At 48.9% G+C, this 14,279-nt stretch overlaps 5 protein-coding genes across 5 annotated transcripts; 3 read left to right on the top strand and 2 right to left on the bottom strand.

Moving 5' to 3' along the window:
- Positions 1 to 18: 18 nt before the first annotated feature.
- DFJ58DRAFT_102311 (uncharacterized protein) lies at positions 19 to 969 on the top strand. Its single transcript, XM_041378606.1, has 3 exons — positions 19 to 77; positions 133 to 619; positions 678 to 969. Exons 2-3 carry the CDS (start codon positions 338 to 340, stop codon positions 831 to 833), a joined length of 438 nt encoding a protein of 145 aa, XP_041238745.1. The 5' UTR covers positions 19 to 77; positions 133 to 337; the 3' UTR covers positions 834 to 969.
- Positions 970 to 1,086: 117 nt separating this feature from the next.
- DFJ58DRAFT_907995 (Peroxin 13, N-terminal region-domain-containing protein) lies at positions 1,087 to 2,188 on the bottom strand. Its single transcript, XM_041395085.1, has 2 exons — positions 2,021 to 2,188; positions 1,087 to 1,990 (listed from the first exon to the last, which is right to left on the bottom strand). Exons 1-2 carry the CDS (start codon positions 2,150 to 2,152, stop codon positions 1,106 to 1,108), a joined length of 1,017 nt encoding a protein of 338 aa, XP_041238744.1. The 5' UTR covers positions 2,153 to 2,188; the 3' UTR covers positions 1,087 to 1,105.
- A 67-nt stretch (positions 2,189 to 2,255) lies between these two features.
- DFJ58DRAFT_811557 (uncharacterized protein) lies at positions 2,256 to 4,465 on the top strand. Its single transcript, XM_041391493.1, has 4 exons — positions 2,256 to 2,335; positions 2,385 to 3,038; positions 3,090 to 3,565; positions 3,621 to 4,465. Exons 1-4 carry the CDS (start codon positions 2,303 to 2,305, stop codon positions 4,336 to 4,338), a joined length of 1,881 nt encoding a protein of 626 aa, XP_041238743.1. The 5' UTR covers positions 2,256 to 2,302; the 3' UTR covers positions 4,339 to 4,465.
- A 1,187-nt stretch (positions 4,466 to 5,652) lies between these two features.
- Positions 5,653 to 9,819, top strand: DFJ58DRAFT_811551 (ATP citrate lyase). Its single transcript, XM_041391492.1, has 10 exons — positions 5,653 to 5,730; positions 5,779 to 6,095; positions 6,153 to 6,708; positions 6,846 to 6,974; positions 7,021 to 7,236; positions 7,287 to 8,016; positions 8,073 to 8,299; positions 8,340 to 9,059; positions 9,113 to 9,264; positions 9,318 to 9,819. The coding sequence occupies exons 1-10, from the start codon at positions 5,718 to 5,720 to the stop codon at positions 9,582 to 9,584; spliced, it is 3,327 nt and encodes a 1,108-aa protein (XP_041238742.1). The 5' UTR covers positions 5,653 to 5,717; the 3' UTR covers positions 9,585 to 9,819.
- A 3,203-nt stretch (positions 9,820 to 13,022) lies between these two features.
- On the bottom strand, positions 13,023 to 13,960 carry DFJ58DRAFT_733179 (uncharacterized protein; the record flags this gene model as incomplete). The annotated part of the gene is made up of 4 exons (XM_041386266.1): positions 13,023 to 13,120; positions 13,171 to 13,309; positions 13,364 to 13,522; positions 13,595 to 13,960. The coding sequence occupies 4 exons, from the start codon at positions 13,958 to 13,960 to the stop codon at positions 13,023 to 13,025; spliced, it is 762 nt and encodes a 253-aa protein (XP_041238741.1).
- Positions 13,961 to 14,279: the final 319 nt, after the last annotated feature.

The following is a 14,279-nucleotide window of genomic DNA, read 5'->3' as shown; positions in this document are numbered from 1 at the left end:
CCTGCGGCTGGCCCTGAACAAACACTTAACTTGACGAGCACCCATCACTCCGTGCGGCATAGACCTACGGGAAATAGGCAAGTGGGAGGTTGGACGCGAGCCTGATGTAGCACTGAACAGAAATCTTATTAGGGTTCCCAGTCATTTATCCCAGCAGAAAGGGTTTGATCTTGAAAGGTTGATACGTCATCTCTCCCAGGCTATCCCAGAATGGATGTGGTCGAAAGAGTTACCTGCTGCGCAGCGCCTCGACATTTACTGTTCATTAAACTCTCTCCTACTCCGTCTACCCCTGCCTCCCGGCCGTGCCACTAAGAACTGGGGCTGTAATTAAACTATGTCATCAAAGGAGAGTTTCACGACGAGCAGCCTCTCGCTGAACCTGAATGAGGACTGGGACCGCTCAAGTGATATTATCGTGCCTCAGACGCAGGTACCACGAAATTCTGTGCTGTTTCCGGGGGAAGTGGCGCAGGACAACTGCAGCACACCTAGGGCAAATGGGAGTAGGAAAAGCAGGTCACTAAGTGAGCTCATGCGGCTCCATGCCGAGAAGGGGACCGATGTGACCTTTAACATTGAGGAAGCGAGTCGTGTAGCAGATGTTCTCAAGCAGTGGGTGAGTCTTTTGGAATCATAGGGTACTGTCTCCCGGCTCATCAAATGTCGTGGCACAGATAAATTCGGGAACTTCTCCATATGAGGGCGAGGATGACTTCTTTTCTCGTGCAAACGATGATCTGTCACTTGGAGCAAAACGTTCATTGCAATTGGGTCCGGGAGACTTCAGTGGCCGAACGAGAGGGCAGAGCGAAAGCGTTGTCTCGCGTTAGTCTTCGCTGAGATCACTTTCAGTTTCGCTTTCCAATGTCCATCTCTGTCATAGCCATTTAGATGACAATTTACGACCTCTGACGATACTGATGACTTCATGACCATATACTCTACTCTGCGAGATCAGTCATACTACTTAGTTACTTAGTAGTCCTTTCGATTTGCAACTCACGGCTGTGAGCATGTACATCGGTATATCTGGAATACACTCAATCAAAAAGCAAACAATCGAAACCAAAAAGTAAGGTAGGACAAAAAGCGAATGGGATACTCAAACCATCTTCTTATCTTCTTCCGCGGATTTCCTCCGCTCGAGAACCTCAACCCACCTCTTCGGGAACCAACCTTCACGACCCTCGCGCGTCCGACCTTTCCACCACTCACTCTCCACCTCTAACCGTGGATCCACTTCCACACCGGTGCTAGGATCCAACTTGCCCGTGATAGCGACGATTTCATTCTCCCTGAGCGCAAGCTCAGATGGAGATGAAGGTGTGAATGGATATACTGCGCGGGCAAAAGTAAGCGTAGACGGATCAAGGGAACCAGGACCAATTTGCATCGCGCGTTCAGTGAGTATTTTTATGAGTTTCATCATGGCGTATGAAACGCCGAAAATAGCGAGTAAAAATATAATGGGTTTTCGGCTGGGCTTGATAGGAGGAGCACCCATTGGGCCCTGGATGGGCTTGCCTCTAATGAACTCTCTAAATTCGTTCTGGATGCTTGTGGAGCTGGGGCGGCCCGCGATGAACTCCTTCATCCACCGTAAAAGACCGAAGATGCTTAATACACTACCCAAGGCATTGCGGAGGTGGCTGAAATGCTCAACGACACCGACCATTGCCGAACATGAGCTGTGCGTCGCCATGATTGTGGACTCGAGCATTTGTGCCACACCCGAGAATGTCTGGACCATGGAGTGGAGAAGGGAAAAGGTGTGTTGGGTTGTGGCTTCGAGCGTCTGCGAAAAGGAAGGATTGTTGGGATCGATACCAGGGTACGTGCCCATTCCGGGCATTCCTGGCATGGTGCCGTACATGCCATTCATGCCATATCCACCATAGGAGGTACCGTAACCGCTGCTCATTCCACCATAGCCATAAGGCGAGTACGTCGACCCAAAGCGAGAGTACGGCGAATTATATGATGGCTGCTAAGAACTCAAGGGTGCAAAGGTAGATACAGATGAGTTGGAGAGAGCTGGGGGACGTGGAGGCACTGAAGGTAGTTCTGAAGATAAGCTCGTCGGAGTTAGCGATGATGCGACGGCAATGGTTGCTGTTCCCCGCTCCCAAGGCTTGAGTGGTGCTGCCATTGGCCGTTGCCGACTACGAGGAAGCGTGAATCTGACATGGGCCGGCTAACGCCGGCTTTCATCCACAAACCGACTTTGTATAGTCACGTGCGATGCGAACCTTGGACAAACTACTTCCAGACTTCGAATGTGAAACTTACTATTAGACGGATGCTGAAGAGTCCGAGAAAGAAGAGTGTGACGGTAAGTGTTTTGAGGTGTAACAAGTACATGATTGCTTACGAATGAATAGCCATCACGCCCGCCGCGGAGGAATGGATCGAGGCAGACCAGTGTAAAGAGGGAGCCACCGGAGATTGACTTGAGTGCAATAAGACCCCCCAGCCCAACAGAGGACCCGCTTCTGCTGAGTGCAAGACGTTCGACATCAGCACCAGGGTCTAGATTGACCCCTGTCTTCTCAAGCTCTCCACCGCATGGGTATACCGATGTTCGTGACACCCAGTCAGGCGAATGGTCGGACACCGAATCAGAAGGCGAGGGAGAGTACACAGGGCGTTTCAAGATGTTTCAAGTGCCCACGAAGGCGGACCCGCCGACGAGTGGGACAAAGGCGCGCATGGAGGAGTGGGGTCGGCCAGTCAGCCCATTTCCGTACGAGGCACGACTAGACAGGAGCTTGCCTGATCCAGAGGATATGGAAGTTGCAGATAGTGAGAATGAGGTCATGGAAGGAAATATCTTGGATGCATTGGATTTTGAGAGCGTGTTCGAGGACATCGTGGAGGTGCCGCCTGCGTCAGATCTATCCAGCGATTCACCAACCAGTGATCGTGTCAGAGTAGAAGAGAGCGAGGATTCAGATGTGGACGTTGAAAGCAATGTAGTATGCATCACGGGTAGCGATCCAAAGGCCGCAGCAAGAGCCGCCGCGATTTTGAAATTAGTGAGTATCTCTCGCTTCAATGTCCAGAAGCTGAAGTTTTTGATCTACCAGCATGACTACGATTGCGTACTGGCTTCTTCTAAGCACGGTGCTGCCCGTAAGTCGCGCACAACGTTCCTTGGCGCAGGCGTCGGGAAACACCGCAGCTCGATACAGAGCCGGCGTGCGATCCACAGGGGAGATGATTCGACGCCGTGGTGCGATGTCGAAGATATCATGCAGGACATCACCTTCATTGAGCAACATACACCTGTAAAACTGCCCCCTCGGGTCAGTATTGAGAACACTGAAGAACAAGTGTCTCGTCCTTCGAGTGCGACATGCGCCCAACCTCCGTATAGACCCAAGGCGGGCGAGTGGAGGCGTGAAGACTGGAAGCTTTTGGATAAATGTTTTTTTGAGGAGTGCTATGTCAACGGAGTTGTCACTGCGCCGAAGGAGGTTAACAGGGAGGCGGTGGTGATGCGATTCCAATGTCTTGCTGGAGGTCACGATATTGTAACGGGGCTGGGTCCCCCCTGGAGTTGGTTTGTACTTCCTCGCTGTTTTTTTGCAGTCCCAGCTGAGCTAACACATACTCAGGGAGAACTTGCTGGCGAGAGTAGATGTGCTCATCAAAAAGCGGGCTGCGCGAGCCGATCTCTCAACACTATCTTTTACCAGCTTCGCATCGCCAAATGTGTCCACGCTGGCGAATTTCACCTCCACGCCGATCTCGCACACGCCACGGTACCGCGACCTCTTCGACAAAGCCAGTGCTATCGACGCAGCAAATGTTCCCATATATACATCATCTTACGCAGCTAGGTCTCAACCGACCATTGTACCACCAAATCATCTAGCGGAAAAAACAGGTTTCTTTTCCAGGCTTCCAACATGGGCATCATTTCTTTCTCCCCGTGTACATATTAAACCTGACGATCACCCCGACTGTCCTCCCTTACCTCCTCCGCCCACGAATATCATAGATCGTCGCAAGCCCATTATAACGCCAGCGCGGAAACTTTCAGAGCAGCATAAACCGCACAAGGATTTCGTAAATCTTCGCCATACTTCACCTCTACAAAAGCGCGCACAGCTGCGCAGGAACAAACCAAAGCGCCTCGTAGAGCTCCGTCACATATCGCCGGAGCCTATCCAACGTGCATCCACAGGTGATTGCCGGGGAAGACGGAGCAGCAGTGGTAGCGTCAAGGATCTGATCCAATGTTTTGAGGGAACGAATGATCTTGCTGGTGAAGGAGGTTCTATACAGATCTCTGCAGGTGCCGTGGAAAGCAGGCTTCCTTGGAAACCATAGCTATGTATTTCAACCGGAATATTAGGATAATCGACTTTTTACATAATTAGGCAATAGAATACACAGCAAGCTTGAGAACAAATGTGTTGAACGAGGAAAATCGACGAAGTAGGACAAAACGATTAATTTAATTTATTTACAAGGAGGAAGGGAAGCAAATTTGGTCAAGAGCAAACTCCTACCATTCCCTGTAATATGTCAATGGCGTACTCAACGGGCAACAAAAGAATTCAGAGTACTGTAGGACTCGTCCACTCAATTTGACACCCCCATTTGCGTCGTAGCTCACTTGCGTTATCCAACAGAACATTTCCTTGTTCCCTCGACGTCGACACCCAGCTCATCAATGCTTAATGCCTCTCAGAGCAATCTACTGCGTCCTCGAATTCGAATTCCACCGCTGGCACTCCCGTTTCTGCATCAGGGCCTCTGCGTCCGTCCTCCCTGTACAGATCGTTCACATTGACCCTCGCGGGCTCCTGTAACATGTGCGTGGACCAGGATGATACCGGCGTTCAAGACTGCCGAATTTCGCTGTAGCGGAAGGTATCCCGGCAGCTATCGTTGGTGTGAATGTCAAGAAAGTCTTTACGCAGCCACCGTCAACGAAGCACGTCATAACACCCTATTCAAAACGAAACCTAAAGACCCCGCTCTGACCTCATCGCTCTTTGAGCCTCGAAGGCAATCATATCAGGGAGGTGTTCGATAGGGCCGCACGGTGCTTGTTTTTTGAGGACGCGAGGCTGTGGCCACGCGTTATTATGTGGGTGTATTACCCCTGCTAGTGCGACGATGAAAGCTAGATTGTTGTCGCGATTAGCGCAGGCGTGGCATGTGCGTGGTATTCGGCTCGCAGGTCATATATTCATATTTGGGGAGAATCCAAACGACGTGTCCCACTCGACGCTAGTCTTTCCTCCCACATTCCAATCGATAGTTATCTTTTGCTCGATAGTTTGTGAGCTTGGGTTTGAATTTTGATTCCTCATGATGTGCTTAGTTTGTAGTTGAGCCATCGAGGTACTTTAGTACTGGGCTTATGTCACAGAGTGTAGATGGCTAAATAAAATGTCGAATCTTAGTGCTGTGAATGGGCGATAAGATGAGAAGCCTAGCGAAACCAAAAGCGTAAGCGATGGGATCGCAGCGAGGGTCGCTCCGAATATGCTGCACATCGTTCCGAGTATCGCGACAGATCTTTCCCGAGTATTCGGATTGAAATATGTATGTATGTGATACGATTAAATTTGTATGGTTCGATAGTACTTGGTGGTTCGAGTGTGGCTGTGCAAATTTTAGATCGTGTGAACATTGGGGTATAAAACAGCCACTATACAGGATCAGACGATCATCTTGTTTCCTCCTTCTCCTTTACAATGTCTTCAAAAGGTTTGCTTATCATTATTATCGTATACTACATACTAACCTCGATCATAGCAATCAGAGAATACGACGCAAAACTTCTCTTGGCCTATTGGCTTCAACGTGCACCGGCACCAAACCCAAACTTCGCCCCTTCACCTTCATCTACTCTTAAATTCCCTGCTCCACGCGTAGCGCAGATCTTATGGGATCCTGCAACTGATTCGATCACCCCAGATACCCTTCTCCCATCTTGGGTTTCCACCACAAAGCTCGTCGCAAAGCCAGATCAGCTCATCAAACGTCGAGGCAAAGCAGGCTTGCTCGCTCTCAACAAAGACTGGCAAGACGCCAAGAAATGGATTCAAGATCGCGCAGGCAAACCTCAGAGGGTCAGTCCTTATCTGATCTAATCGCAACTCCTTCCATATTCAGCCATTCTCCCACAGGTCGAATCAGTCACAGGCACTCTCAGCTCATTCATCGTAGAGCCCTTCCTTCCCCATCCTTCAGACTCTGAATACTACATTTGCATTACTTCAGCACGTGACGCAGACACCCTCCTCTTCACTACTTCAGGTGGTGTCGATGTAGGCGACGTCGATGCAAAGGCACTCAAACTCGACATCCCTGTCCTTGGTCCCTTCCCCACCCGTGCTCATCTACAGGCCACCCTCCTTCGTGAAGTTCCAGCCCACAAGAAAGAAGTCCTCACCGACTTCCTCGTCAGACTCTACTCTGTCTACGTAGATCTCCACTTTGCTTACCTCGAGATCAATCCTTTGGTCGTCCTCGATGACGGCTCTATCCACTATCTCGATATGGCTGCAAAGCTCGACCAGACCGCCGAGAGTATCTGCGGACCAAAGTGGGCAGTCGCACGAGACTTGACGGTCTACGAGAGCGCACCAGCTGCAACCACAACTGGCTCAAAGATAAACGCTGACCGTGGCCCACCCATGGCTTGGCCCGCTCCGTTCGGTAGAGATCTCACAAAGGAAGAAGGTGCGTAATCTGTCCATCATAGTCATGTCGTACTCATTGTATGTAGCATACATTCAAAAACTCGACGCTTCAAACCGGTGCCTCTCTCAAGCTCACCGTCCTCAACCCTACCGGTCGTGTCTGGACAATGGTTGCAGGTGGAGGTGCATCTGTCGTCTACAGCGACGCCATCGCAGCAGCAGGTTTCGCACATGAACTTGCCAACTACGGTGAATACTCTGGTGCCCCAAGCGAGGGCCAGACATTCGAATATGCTAAGACCATCCGTACGTATCCCATCAATTCAATCTAATTATACTAATCTGCATCTAGTTGACCTGCTCACGCGGCCACCTCCCCGTCCTGATGGCAAGGTACTCATCATCGGTGGTGGTATCGCAAACTTCACCAACGTAGCTGCAACTTTCAAAGGCATCATCCGCGCGCTTACAGCCTACAAATCGCAACTCATCGCACACAATGCCAAGATCTACGTCCGTCGCGGCGGTCCCAACTGGCAAGAAGGTCTCAAGGCCATGCGTCTACTTGGTTCGTTCCACTAAGCACCTATAAACACGCATACACTAACACAAACACAGGCGAATCTCTCGGCGTCCCCATCCGCGTGTTCGGTCCAGACACACACATCACCGAAATCGTGCCCCTTGCTCTCGGCCTCAAATCCACAACAAGCGCAACAGCACCCATAAGCATCCCCGCCACCGCACCCGGCTCCCCCAAGGTCTCACCCGCATCTCCTGAGCCCGGGGTTGGCGATGTCGGGGCCATCCATGCAGACGGTGAACGCACCCAGCCCGACGACGTCGTGGTCCGCTTCGATTCACTTGAAGGTACCAAAGGCTCCAGGCCCGCATACAGGCCTTTTGACGAAGACACCCGAAGCTTCGTCTATGGTCTCCAACCACGTGCCATTCAGGGGATGTTGGACTTTGATTACAGTTGTAAACGCGCGCGTCCCTCCGTGGCAGCTATGATATACCCCTTTGGTGGACACCACATCCAGAAATTCTACTGGGGCACACGCGAGACTCTTCTCCCTGTATACACCTCTCTTGAAGAAGCCGTCAAGAAGCACCCCGACGTCGATGTCGTCGTCAACTTTGCGTCCAGCAGAAGTGTGTATAGCAGTACGATGGAGTGTTTAGGCTATAAGAGTATCAAGGCCATTGCATTGATCGCCGAGGGTGTGCCAGAACGCCAGGCAAGGGAGATTCTGTGGAAGGCGAAGGAGAAGGGCGTGTTGATTATCGGCCCTGCTACTGTTGGTGGAATCAAGCCTGGTTGCTTCAGGATCGGCAATTCTGGAGGGTACGTTCACTCCTTTGTGCTTCGACTCGCGTTAACCTGAACATTCTCACCCGCAGTATGATGGACAACATCATCGCCTCCAAGCTCTACCGCCCCGGCAGTGTCGGCTACGTCTCCAAATCCGGAGGCATGTCCAACGAACTCAACAATATTCTCAGCCTCGTCACAAACGGCACCTACGAAGGTATCGCCATCGGTGGTGACCGTTACCCCGGCTCGACCTTCATCGACCACCTCCTCCGCTATGAAGCTGACCCCGGATGCAAAATGCTCGTCCTCCTCGGTGAAGTTGGCGGCGTTGAAGAATATCCGCGTCATCGAAGCTGTCAAGTCTGGCAAGATTAAGAAACCCATCGTTGCATGGGCGATCGGGACCTGCGCAAGCATGTTCACTACCGAGGTCCAGTTCGGACACGCAGGGAGTATGGCCCACAGCGATAGCGAGACTGCGGCTGCTAAGAACAAGGCTATGCGCGAGGCAGGCTTCATCGTGCCTGCCACCTTCGAGGAGCTCCCTGCTGCTCTGAAAAGCACATATGAGGCCCTTGTCGCGCAGGGCGTTATCGTCCCCACTAAAGACGTCGAGCCGCCTGTGATTCCCATGGATTACAAATGGGCGCAAGAGCTGGGGCTTATCAGGAAACCGGCTGCGTTTATCAGTACGATCTCTGACGAGCGTGGACAGGAGCTACTCTATGCAGGCATGCGTATTTCGGATGTCTTCAGAGAAGATATCGGCCTTGGAGGAGTCGTCTCTCTTCTCTGGTTCAAACGCCGTCTTCCCCCCTGGGCAACCAAATTCATCGAGATGGTGCTCATGCTCACTGCAGACCACGGCCCAGCCGTCAGTGGTGCCATGAACACCATCGTCGCTACCCGTGCTGGCAAGGACCTCATCTCGAGTTTGGCGAGTGGCTTGTTGACGATTGGGAGTCGGTTCGGTGGGGCACTCGATGAGGCTGCTAGTATGTTCAGTGGGGCTAGGGATACGGGGTTGACGCCAAGGGAGTTTGTGGATAATTCTAGGAAGGCGAATAAGCTCAGTGAGCTTTGTTTCTTTTCGTTTGGACTCCAGACTTGCTGACGCCCGAATCAGTCTCTGGTATCGGCCACAAGATCAAATCGGTGAACAACCCCGATCTCCGTGTCGAGCTCGTCAAGGAATACGTGAGGAAGAACTTCCCAAGCCACTCGCTTCTTGATTACGCGCTTGCTGTTGAGAAGGTGACAACGAGCAAGAAAGATACCGTGCGTCCTCCATCCCTCACCAAAACTAAAATTAAAACTAACACCCCCCACAGCTCATCCTCAACGTCGACGGTTGTATCGCCGTCTCCTTCGTCGACCTTCTGCGTGACAGTGGTGCCTTCACCCCAGAAGAAGCCGATGAATACATCAAGATAGGGACCCTCAACGGTCTCTTCGTCCTTGGCCGCAGCATTGGTTTCATCGGGCACCACCTCGACCAAAAGAGGCTTCGTGCGCCGCTTTACAGACACCCTGCTGATGATATCTTTATCAACATTGCCGATTTGAGTCAGCCCAGGGTGCTGGGGAAGATGCAATGAGGGGTGCGCGTCGATTGTACTTGGACCTGGATTTGGCGTTGTCAAGTGAAGTGAACTCGAAGCCGAGCCGCCGTGCCGTTGTAAAATGAAGACTATTAACACATACATAATCATTACGAACTCAACTTCGCAGTTTGTTGTTTCTGTACTCAGTACTCATGGATTCGGAGATCGTTTAAAATAGGTAGCATGAACGCATTTCATACTGTTTGCAATGGATAGATTTTCTCTTGAATTTGTGTCACAGGTGGAGTTTGGATTCGAGTTGAGCGATTATAATGTGTGTTCTTGACTTCCATGTTCAGTTTTGTCAACCACTCCAAAGTACTGGAGCTTCATTTTATCTTTGTGCTCAATTCACGGCATCAGGTTCTGTGTGTAGTTCATATTGGAATCCGAGAGATCCGAGTCGAAGAAGACCGAAGGATCCGAGATAGGACCAGGGGGAGAATGAGAGGTACGAGCACACGCCAAAAGAGGACAGGACGAGCGACAGAGTGACATCGGCTCGCGTCCTGCAATTTCTTATGTTTCTCTTTCATATATGTCAGTAAAAGACTCACTTAGTATAAAAGTGCCAGTTGTAGCGCACAAGCATCTCAGTTCCTTCCAAGTGACTGAGATGTGAGTTAGAACCGTCACCTGTATATATCAAAGCTAACACTACATAGTGTACTACTTGTCTTATAGGTAGATGCGTTGTTATCAGAGTTCCTTCCAAGTGACTGAGATTGTACTTGTCATATAGCGTTTAGTGTGTCCCTACTTCGTCTACTCACCAGAGTTCATACGTGCAGTTCTATATTCTGTGACGTGAGTGAATGAGTGGTGGTAACTCAGGGTTCGATGCCTCGGTACATGCCCACAGGATGACTGAAGTATAGTTCATCATCCCCATTGCATGTGTCGCGGTACCGTTGGTGTGTTGAAACAGATTACAGTCTAAAGGTGGGCCTGTGATGAGCCTGCATGGCACATACACGATTCACGCCAGTGTTGTTCTAGACTGTGATCTAAGAAGTGCCACAGGCAGGGGCGCAAGCTCAAGTATTACTTGACCTGTGAGTAAATTTCAAAGTAGGTCGCTCATGCACTAATCTTGCGCTAAAGCATTTCCGGTCGACCTTAGAAGTGGGGCTGGTATGTATAGCACTAGGGATTATGGGGACTTCCATGCAACCTGTGTAAGTTACTATTCAATACACCGCACTGACAACAACATTAAACCTCCTGACCTTGGTGCTTGCTGTATGACAAAGGTGCCTGCGAATACAGCATGCACTCCCTAGTTCTATCCTAACGAGAGCTTGCATTAATTCGCTCACGGTCCCTCCCATTCAAAATCAAGAAGACTGATTTTCAAGCTAGTAGATGCAAATGCAAGCCACAACTTCAACTTCTCAGCATCGGAAAGCCTGCCGTTTCAATAATTCTCACCTAACGGCCTCCAATGACCTAACATCGGTCATTGTAAAACTGCCTGACACACTTGGGTATACATTATTTTGCAAGGTGCTAGTACTGGGCTGGCATGAAGCATGTTGATGGATATGTTATGGACACTTACGAACACTTATGACTTCACTGGTAGCGCACTCTGAAGATAACATAGGCTTGATTCGATCTCTAAAATAATATAGACAACATGGTGCAGTTGAGCCACAACGAAACAAAGATGCAACTAGTGCAAGTCTGAGCAGAATGCATAATACACCTGCAGTGGTCACAAATTGTGATTGTACTAACTTAACCAAAAACGGACGTTAGTACGGACACTTGACCTGAGCTAACTAAAAATCATATGCACACGAGCATCTTATGAGCACTTTCGAACCAAGTCATGCTGACTAGATCAAACAACTGTATGTTATATTTAGTCAAGATATACCTAAAGAAGTTTCCGAAGCAACACAGATGTGGCTGGAACCCAAGGGTTGTATGCATACAACTTGAAGGAAGCCATGAGCGCAGCTGGTGAGTATGCATATATACTCTTCTACCATAGCCAGGGTTGTATTAATACTACTAAAGGATTAATAGAAGTCGCGTGGATCTGTGGAAGACAGATACTCTCAGTCGTTGCATGCGATAACACAACATCTGGTATATTACCTGTGAAAGACAGATACTCTATGTAGTGTAAGTAAGGGTAAATATATAAATGAATACAAAGTGTCTTACCTCAGTCGTTGCACGCGATAACGCAAACATCTGAGGTATACGGGCTTGATACTGTGAGTATAAGTAGGAATGAAAGCTCTTGTAAGTAGAGTAGGTATCTGAGACTGTAATCAATTGTCAATGGTTCTGGGTCAATGCGTATAATGGATTCAGTAGAGACAAAAGGAGAAACATTCATAAGAGCATACAATGAGAAACATACGAGTCAATGAAACAAGAGATGATAACAGACAACAATGCGCCACGACTGTGGGTGCACTTGCATACTTCCAACAACTACTGCCAGCAGGGTGTGGTGACGATGTTCAATGGATGTCAAGGGCTGACACTAGAGAATGACGTGTGACCTCTGCACAGATTCATTCACTCATGGACAGCTATACGCTGCACTTTCAAGAGTGCAACATTGTTGAGATATTCAAACACTATTCACAGGAGAAAAAGAAGAAAAGACGATGGCAAACGTAGTGTACAGACATCTCTTATTGTAATTCACAGTAAAAACTGTCCGAAGGTGAATGGAATACTTGTACACAATATGCACAGAAACAGTTGATATTGTTCATCTAGCGCCTAACGATATACTATGGCAGGCAAGACATGGACATAGTAAGGAACATCATTGTTATTCAATGGCCAGAAGCATGAACCTCTTCAACTGATTCAAGTAATCCACTACATCCTTGCTCTTCACAATGTTAGAGTTATAATCAACACTAAGATTGATCTCGCCCCCCCAAGAGGAGAGATGAAAGAATCTAAGTGCTCCAGTTAGTAATTGCATTAGAGAAATACTGAGACCTATAAAACTCATGGGCCATGATCAAATCAGTTGACAGATGTGAAGAATTTGGTCACTGAAAAGAGTGTGTTCCCAGTGTCATCCGTGAAAGTGGAATTCAAGTAGTTTTTCCTTTGCCATCACTGGAAAATGAGTAGCACTGATTGGGTGGCAGCCTGCCATGATATGAACAAACATAAATGATTTGTACTCCACATGTACATTTCTGCAGTCGCAGCTGGCACAATGGCAGAGGCGAATGCTTTGCCAACCTGGGGCATGCAACTCAATGCAGCTGGCAATTCCATGTGGGCTCAATACTGTTCCTTGGCAATGTCTGTGACCTTTAGAAGCATGTTCCTGTCCAATGGGAAGACACTTCTGTCAGGAGACAAGAACACTGACACTGGAATCCTGGTCATAGAAACACCAAGGATATAACCTGGATGCAGCGAGTACTTTGAATCCAACTGCCCTCAGAGATTAGCCAGAGACATGTTGTTCAAGTAATGTGACAAAGATGCCAAATTGGGTGGATTATCAGCTATGATGACCATTGCTAATGCAGAATGGGCTGGTATATTCTCAATAGGATACACTGATGGAGGGGAGACATCCACATACCAAGGTGTGTAAGTGTGAACCCAGAGATCTTTGAGGCAGTTAGAATTCCTCCTGATTCTTCCCTCATTAAGAGAACCTCAGCACAACATGTCTTTGGCCACTCTGTATCTTTTTGGCAAGCTCTAAATCTGTACATATCCTTCATATTCATGAATTAGCCACGAAAAAAATCAAAAGAGACAATAATTGTCACCTTCGCTGCCACGCTGAAGCTGGCAAGGACACTTCCAAGGGACTTGTAGTACTTGTGGTCAAAGGAAGGTTCCTCTGGTGAATTTGGTGAAATAGGAAGGGGTTCATTGGAATTTAGTATGTTGTAGGCTGCAGGAGGGAGGTTTTCCAGCTTGTTTCCCTATTCAATAGAGTTGGATGCGTTGTAGGAGTCAGAGAGCACCCTCGCCAATTGCATCAGATAGTGATTCACGATGATCTTTAATCCTGTGCCATCGAATGGTGTGTGATGTGTATGGAATAGCAGCCCGAATTTGGAGACCGTCCCATTGGCAATTTCACCAGGGACAAGGTGCATCCATGCCTGGTCTCCGTCAGATGAAGGGACCTTCTTTTGGCCCTCATTGACCCGCAATTGGTCAAGGTTGATATGTGAGGGTGAGTGGACAATGAGAGTGCAATGTGCCCACTGGCTGATCTCTTGTGGACTCACAGTTGTATAGGTCATCATGGGCAGCTCATGATTGGATCCATTTATGAATGATGCAATGGTAGGAATTTGGAAGTGGAGCCAGCACCAGCATTCTTGAGCAGAAGAGGTGAGCTTGGTTATGCTCATGGGGTTGTGCAAGTCAACAATGACTCTGAAGAATAATGTTTGGTCACCCTTAAGATGTCAGTTCAGAATATCCTGGGCATGCTCAGCATCTCCAAGAGGGCGAGCACATCCATTTCTGATGCCTTCACCTTCGAAGGGCTTCCATTTGAACTGTTCTAAATTGTAACGTGTAAGGAGATTAGCCATCGGTGACCTCATCTTAGTGACTGAAGTTACCTCTAAGTTCCTGTACAGTTATATACTGTCTAAATTAGACTGGATTGAATGAAACCCCCAGGGCCCAGGGTGTTCCTCTCACGCATCAGTTTTCAAAGTTATC

The sequence above is a fragment of the Suillus subalutaceus genome (genome assembly GCF_016647625.1).
Source record: "Suillus subalutaceus strain FC151 chromosome Unknown DFJ58scaffold_142, whole genome shotgun sequence".
Taxonomy (NCBI): Eukaryota; Fungi; Basidiomycota; class Agaricomycetes; order Boletales; family Suillaceae; genus Suillus; species Suillus subalutaceus.
Note: the sequence above shows the minus strand (reverse complement) of the source record. Positions and strands in the feature narration are given on the sequence as shown.

What these genes read in the sequence shown, in the direction of transcription:
- DFJ58DRAFT_102311 (XM_041378606.1), top strand. Translation starts at nt 338, where the DNA reads ATGTCATCAAAGGAGAGTTTCACGACGAGCAGCCTCTCGCTGAACCTG. An exon ending in CAGATGTTCTCAAGCAGTGG is followed by an intron (nt 620 to 677) that starts GTGAGTCTTTTG and finishes GTCGTGGCACAG; the next exon opens with ATAAATTCGGGAACTTCTCC.
- DFJ58DRAFT_907995 (XM_041395085.1), bottom strand. Translation starts at nt 2,152, where the DNA reads ATGGCAGCACCACTCAAGCCTTGGGAGCGGGGAACAGCAACCATTGCC. An exon ending in CAGCTCTCTCCAACTCATCT is followed by an intron (nt 1,991 to 2,020) that starts GTATCTACCTTT and finishes TTGAGTTCTTAG; the next exon opens with CAGCCATCATATAATTCGCC.
- DFJ58DRAFT_811557 (XM_041391493.1), top strand. Translation starts at nt 2,303, where the DNA reads ATGCTGAAGAGTCCGAGAAAGAAGAGTGTGACG. An exon ending in CGAGAAAGAAGAGTGTGACG is followed by an intron (nt 2,336 to 2,384) that starts GTAAGTGTTTTG and finishes ACGAATGAATAG; the next exon opens with CCATCACGCCCGCCGCGGAG. An exon ending in CTGGGTCCCCCCTGGAGTTG is followed by an intron (nt 3,566 to 3,620) that starts GTTTGTACTTCC and finishes ACACATACTCAG; the next exon opens with GGAGAACTTGCTGGCGAGAG.
- DFJ58DRAFT_811551 (XM_041391492.1), top strand. An exon ending in CGAATATGCTAAGACCATCC is followed by an intron (nt 6,975 to 7,020) that starts GTACGTATCCCA and finishes ATCTGCATCTAG; the next exon opens with TTGACCTGCTCACGCGGCCA. An exon ending in CAAGGCCATGCGTCTACTTG is followed by an intron (nt 7,237 to 7,286) that starts GTTCGTTCCACT and finishes ACACAAACACAG; the next exon opens with GCGAATCTCTCGGCGTCCCC.